Below are 6,946 nucleotides of genomic sequence, written 5' to 3'. Positions count from 1 at the left end.
TTTTTTTTTTACACTCTCTTCTTTTTACTCACACTGGGCTAGGAAAAGGAAAATTTAGTGGAATTTCTTTCATTTTCCCCCCTCTCATTCGTGTACAGCCGCGTCGCAGCGAATTCGTCTGTTGCTACCACGCAGCTATCGCACACGTTGTGGTTGAGGAAACGTCATCGAAGCTTCAAAGGGGAAATAAAAGAAAGCAGAGAGCGAAAGAAATCCAACGGATTAAGGGACGAAGAACGAAGTTACTAGTACTGGGAAATAACGCTCTTTTTTTTTTTTTGAGGAGGAAAGTGAGATCACCGCGAAAAAAAAAAATAGGAGCATCCAAAAGGGTATCAAAGGTAAGCAATAAGAATACGATAGAAAACAGGGAACCTTACATACATCTATACATATATATAGATATAGGAAAATAAGGAAGGAAGGAAAAAAAGAAACAAGGACAATAGAGGGAGGGGGGAAATGAACATGATATCCCTCAATTTCACCCTCTATCGCTTTGTGTGTGATAAGGTAACGTTTAGCAACATCTTTGCAGTTGATGCTGAGAGCCGGCGCTTCCCCGAGAACTCGCCCTTTTACTGCTGTTGGGCTATTGTTCCACGGCAACGTGCTGTGTCAACGGTGAAGGCAGCTGAGTGGAGTGGTTGTACACCTGCGTCGTATTTCAAGTCCCATGGTAATGAAATTGTTCTGCCCTTTAATAATGCAGTGGGGACTGTTGACATTGAGGGGGACACAAATGTTATTACCTTTAATGTGAGACCATACAGCAACTCGAACGAACCCATATCGGTGGTGGCAAAGGGGACTCTCGACCCACGGCCGTATGTGGGGAGGTCAAACAGGAACTATGCCATTAAGCTTCGTGACGTTAGCGGCCAGACGATTGGTAAACTTCTCTTTGCGCTGGAGGCAAGGGAGGAGTCGGGATGTGTCATCAGTACACCGCTGGGAATAGATGGTCAGCCTGGTGTGCATACAGGATTGTCCAATAATCTGTTAAACGCAGTGGGTGTCGGGGCGTCTGCAGGCAACCTTGCCCTAAGGAACCGTAACGAAAATGGGAGGAATGGTTATGGCACTGTTGATGGAGGGAAGGTCCAATATGACAAGAGGGAGCCGTACGCGCAGCGGGATAACTCTTCATTTTCGAATTCTGTTACACCGCAGGCCGGGTCGTTGGAAGGGATGCCTATGCAAGCGTTCAATTGTCTGAGAGCCCCAACCTCCACGTCGGCAACTACCGAATGCGATCCCCACTCTTACGTAAAGCTAGATTTGTGCATTGAACGGATTGTTGTCAAGGATGATTCCAGCGGGCAAGAAAATCCTGTACCATTGCTTCTCGGTGCGAATTACTACTTGAAGGTACGATTCGGTGGGGGCGTGTCCACCACCCAGTCTGTTGAGTGCCAGGACCCGAGGAAGATCACGTACAAAGACCACATGACGTTCATAGAGGACGTGTGCAGTAACGACAGGCTGCGTTTTTCACTATGGGAGAATGGAAAGCAGGTGGCTGGTTTTTCGTTGAACCCCACGAAGTTTCGTGTTGATATTGGTATGCAGAAGGAGTATGCAATCCCTTTCAGATATTATCCCACTCGTCAGTCAGCCTTTCTTGAGTTAACTGTGCAGCGCATGGGAGAGCCAAGCCTTGAAGATGTTGAGAAGACAATTGATTCCTTTCGGGTGGTGCGGGGAATTCCATTTGGTGGTATGAGGTTCATGGACGAGCAGCTTCAGTTAAGGAGATCCGAGGGGGAAAGTAGCGAGCATCTCAACACAAAGACGATAGGAACTACCAGCGGGCACTCGACAACTAACCTCTCATCACACACACCGGAAAAGGCAGTCGAGAAGGGTCAGAGGCCCGAGAAACTATGCAGAGAGGAGTGCGGAAAACAACACACACCACTTCGCGCTGAGCACTCTTCCCCTCCGGTTGCTGCAGAGAAAAAGGACTTTGGTCAACCTGGGCACCACCAAACCAAAGCCAAAAACGGGGATAGACATGATACCCACACCAATCCTGCTGTAACCCAACTGGCACCTTCAGAAAGGGTTGGTGAGAACATTACTAACAGTGTTAATTCATCGTTTATTGTAAAGCAAGTGTCGCCAGTAAGAAAAGGCAGTTCTGCGAAGCGACATGCTCTGCTGCGTAGGATGACCGAGGAGGAGGTGGTTCCTGCCTCTGCGATGCGGCAATACCCAGGCAATGATGCCCCAACGTCTATGAAAACAGTGGTGAGGAGTATGGAAACCACACGCTCCGCTTCACCATTGCGTGTGACAGGGGCCCCTAGGGGAGACCAGCGGCCTCGAAAACTTGAAGATGAGTATCAAAGCCTTACGGGAGGAAGTAAATTGCTGAGCATGGAGGATGCTTCGCAACCCCGCCGTAATTCACCAAGCACCTCACCCGACCAGCGGGTACCCGACAACGCCATTGACCGTGAGCGGCTGGTGGATTCACTGCTGCATCGCATGAACGGTCGACCAGGAATGAACACCACTCTGATGGAGGAATGGATGGAGTGGCGACACACATGTCTTTCCTCTCGCAGTTCTCGATCAGGGTCGGAAGGGAGTGCGTTCTGCCGTGAAGATTCCGTTGCGTCTCTGGAAATTCGCAGTCATGCCGTAAGCCCCCGCCCAACGAAGTCCCTGTCCCATGCTGCAGACATGCGACCATACACACCTGTTATCACAAGGCGGGCTGCATCCGACGGCAGGCCACCAATCCCGGGCCGATAGAGAAGGAATCATGTGTAGACGTTGTGTTTTAGTGGAGACGGATGAAGCACACTGTCCTGAACACACATAGAGATACTATAAAAAATACAAATATATAAAGAAAGTGGGGGAGCAGTGAGAAACAGTAGGGTGAAAAGTCCTCCTGAAGCGCGAAAGTTTCCGGAGAAGGGAACGCTGGTGAGGGAGTTGTTGATACTTGTTGTTAGAGAGAAATAATTAAGATGAAATAGAAGAAAAAATGATATGGATGACCATCGTGAAAAGTATATGAATACATCCTTGAAGGCGTTGCCAAACCCGTGTGCAGGTATCATTGACCGCCTTGTTACTATAAATGGGAAAGGATAGGTACATATACACATATATGTGACTGAGTGAATGAGGAAATGAGGTCATGTGAGTTGCGTGCGCGAACATATGCAAAGCTTTGTACTTTCTTTTGGACGTGTGATGTTTTCTCGTTGTCTTTCTTTTCGCGTTTGTCTCCGTGACCTCTCTTTTTGTTCCCTCTTGTCCTAATTGGCGAGAAGATCCATTATCCCTCCCGCTAGCTGTGCGTAGTCTTCGCTCCTTCCATTAGTTGGTCAGTGAGCTACTACGCGGTGCCCTTTTTTTTTTATTCACTCCCGTTTTCCTTTTTTTTTCTTTTTTTGGTTTCATCTCTCAGTTTCATTTCTCAGCCAGCACGTGGGCTATTTGTACCTCTACCGCTACCGCCACTGCACACACGGGCGTATCCGTATATACAAATTTATCTATGGACATGGGCTGGCTTGCCTTTCTGTACCACGTGCTTGAAGATGACATGAAGTTTGGCGGAGGGTCCTTTTTTTGTTTTTGTTTGATTTATTCTATTGTTGCCCCTTCCGGGGCATATCCGTGCGTGTTGTTGAGCGTGCAGTGCGTTTATTTATCTCCTTTTATCTTTTTTTTTTGTAATGGGAGTGAAGTGCCACGATATTTGTGCCTCTACTTTATTTACCTTCTAACCAACGTTCTCACCTCAGTGGTGCCAGCTGCCGAGTGGCGAGCCGTGCGTGCCCTTAGGCTTGTTTCTTTTTAACTGTTACCACTAGTCTTTCCCTTCAACTCTATTGTTATTATTATTATTCTTGCACATCTTTTGCGTTTTTGTTTTATTGTTATTACAGCTGCCTGTATAAGTATTGTAGGGTCACACAACAAGAAAATAGAACTTAAAAAAAAAAGAAGAGAGGCGAGTAAAGGAACATATTTAGACGACATTTCAAGGGGTGAAAAAATAGAACAGATCGGAGATAAGAGAAGAAACAATTTTCACGAAAAGAAGGACATAAGTAGATAAAGCAAAGAGAGGAGTTCAACCGAAGGCGAACAATTAAAAGAGAGGGAGAGACAAGGAAGAAAAGTTGTACGATCAAAGTAACCTCGTACAAATAAAAAGATTTCAAGTGCTAGAGAAAGGGGGAACAAGGGGTCAAAGCTGCAGATTATATATTTACATATATTTTATATAGTCACTCCTCACTGTACTTGTTGGTTATTTCTTCACACTTCACCAAAAGTACAATTCACCCATCGTTAAGGAAAAGAGTAAAGGAAGGGTCGCAAGTGATTCAGTGATTCAATTGGTTGAATACAGCGTCACACCATCACATCTGAGCGAGATAGACAAAAAGAAAGAGAATCATAGGAGGGGGAGAAAAGGGTAAAGTGCAAGAAGAAATACGGAAGTTCACGAGAAGAAGACAGGAGAGGGGGAAACAACACTTGAAGGACAAGGGAACACACAATGGTATTCGACAAAGAGTTGAGGAATGCTGATAACTGGCGCCTTTACCACCTTTTAGAGTTGGAGCCACCAGTGACAGCAAAGCAGGTGCAATGGCTCTTCCGCAAGGTGACGTTACGCCACCACTTCTACCAGGCATATAATATACTGCGTGATGAGGAGCGGAAGAGCCTTTATGATTCACTGGGTGAAAACTTTGTTGGCTACCTTAACAGTGGCAGCTGGGGACCACTTATTCAACTACTCGGCGCTAAGGCAACAGTAGCCGTCTGCTGCGGCGTATGGGTTCTGATGATTCTGCTCATGTTGTTCTTTTTCTTGGCTGTTGGCGCCCGTGCGGATCGTCTTATCACGTGGACGTGGATGCAGGTGGCTGCTCCCGGTTTGACAGTAACTCTCATTGTGCTTATCGCGACGGCAGTGGCCATGGCGGTTAGCTTTTTCCTACGGCAGCCGAAAGAGGAAGGCATGCGATTCGTGGACCGCATTCCTGCGATCGGTAATTTTGTCGCTGCCTTCTTCTACTGCATCTTTGCCTTCATTGGGGCGTCAACGGTGGACAGTTATGCACCTCAGCGGCATAACAACTACGCGCCATACTTTGCTTTGCCTATCCTGGCTGATGTCATATATTATCTTTCTACCATGGTGTGGCGGTGGCCCCGCAACCGGCGTCTGGACCTGGAGGTTGGCATGCAGGAGTCTAAACCCATCTTGTGGTATGCTCCGTGCGTGTTCGCCGGTCTTCACATCATTTTGTCAATCGTCCAATGGGTCCTCCTTGCGCAGCGTGTTGACCGTATAATTAAAATCAGTTGGTACGCTGCCGCAAGCCCTATTGCCGTCCGTGCTGTGGTACGTGTTGCTGAATCATGTATGACCAGTTTGGCGCGGCGTGCCATTGGTATTAAGAGCGTATTGGGCGTTGTCTTTGACACCTTAGGCTCTTTGTTCTTCAATGGTTTATTGCTTTGCTCCGTGTTCTTTACAGCAGCCCGCTTTGTTCGCGGGAGGAGGGTGGTTCCCCTGATTCTCGTCTTTTTACCGGTATACTTGGTGCTATTTTATCTGCTTTTCTGCACTATATACACGCTTTTTTACCTCCTGAGGAGAATCACGGAGAATGCGCGTGAGGAGCGGATGAATAACCTCAAGTGGACTCCTGTGGAGCCTCAGGCCGGCGACAAGGTGGTTCCGACGTTGCTGCGTGACTTTGATGCCTCTGAACGCATCATTTGGGATGACATTGATGATGAGAGCACTATGCAATATTCCACCGGGTATGATGAAGTTACATTTGAAACTGAGGGTTATGATGACTATGAAACTGGTGAGGAGGAGGAGGAAGAGGAGTTATTTGCACGAGGCGCTATGGTTTCTGGTTCCTCCGCACCTCAAACTGCACCTGCGCATCACCGCAACGTTCCTTTATCACGTCAAGAAAGCGAATTGGTAATTGATGATGATCACTCTGTGGTTACAATTGAGAGCAGTGAAGAGCAGCCCGTGAGGCGTCATCATGCATACCACGATCCCTATGAGTCAAGAACTGGCACAGGATTAGTAGGCCCACAAAGTGAAACGGAGTACACTCAATATGATACTAATAACGACGCTTATGAAGTGGGTGATACAAATTTAGAATCTGAATGCGCCTCCTCCGATACTTCCAGTAGTTTTGAAGCCTCCGGGACGGCTCATTCTGAAAGGCATCAGGACCCACCTTCTGAAAATGTGCGACGAAATTAGGAGTGACGCATCGTTTTCCCCTTTCTTTCCTTACAAAAGTGATAGAGAAGAGGAGGGAAAGGGTTGTTAAAAAATGAGTGTTGCGAAGTTATATCACATTCCATCAAAGGGGTGAGGGCTCATTAGAATCATGCTTTAGTGATGGATCCCTTTCTACTTATTCAGCGAATATCTATATGTATATGAATACGTTTTTGTGTGTGCTTTCGTCGCTTATTATTGCGCAGTATTGCAACTTTCCTTCTTTTTTTTTTTCCATTGGTTTGTGTTGCTTCAGTGCTGCGTTAAGATGTGAAGCGATGAATGCTCAGATGGCGGATAAGTTGTTGAGAAGTGTGAAAGCAAAGGCAAACTAAAAAAAAACAATAACAATAATATGAAATGCGTTGGTCTGGAGGTTACGCTTTATGTTCTGTCGGTTCTTCATCATTAGCATGAGGAGAAGTGAAGTAGCGGAAGAGGAAAAATAAAGAAATATTTGAGAGACGCGCATGCACTTGCAGGTATGTTATTAATATGTGTTTGAAGGGATGATGTGGGGAGGGGAGATACGAGTGTCTATGTACAGTTAGTGCGAAAACAACGTCAGATGGTATTTATTTTTCTTTTTTTCCTCTCTTTTTTATCGCTCTTCTTTTGGAGGGAGAACATACGGCGATGGTG

General features: G+C 46.5%; 2 protein-coding genes across 2 annotated transcripts; both read left to right on the top strand.

The window, feature by feature from the left end:
* Positions 1–462: 462 nt before the first annotated feature.
* TEOVI_000289200 (bilobe protein, conserved) lies at positions 463–2,763 on the top strand (the record flags this gene model as incomplete). Its single annotated transcript, XM_067225890.1, has 1 exon — positions 463–2,763. One exon carries the CDS (start codon positions 463–465, stop codon positions 2,761–2,763), a length of 2,301 nt encoding a protein of 766 aa, XP_067081991.1.
* A 1,771-nt stretch (positions 2,764–4,534) lies between these two features.
* TEOVI_000289100 (uncharacterized protein) lies at positions 4,535–6,283 on the top strand (the record flags this gene model as incomplete). The annotated part of the gene is made up of 1 exon (XM_067225889.1): positions 4,535–6,283. One exon carries the CDS (start codon positions 4,535–4,537, stop codon positions 6,281–6,283), a length of 1,749 nt encoding a protein of 582 aa, XP_067081990.1.
* Between the last annotated feature and the right edge of the window lie 663 nt (positions 6,284–6,946).

This window comes from Trypanosoma equiperdum (assembly GCF_001457755.1).
Source record: "Trypanosoma equiperdum strain OVI genome assembly, contig: ctg_631, whole genome shotgun sequence".
Taxonomy (NCBI): Eukaryota; Euglenozoa; class Kinetoplastea; order Trypanosomatida; family Trypanosomatidae; genus Trypanosoma; species Trypanosoma equiperdum.
Note: the sequence above shows the minus strand (reverse complement) of the source record. Positions and strands in the feature narration are given on the sequence as shown.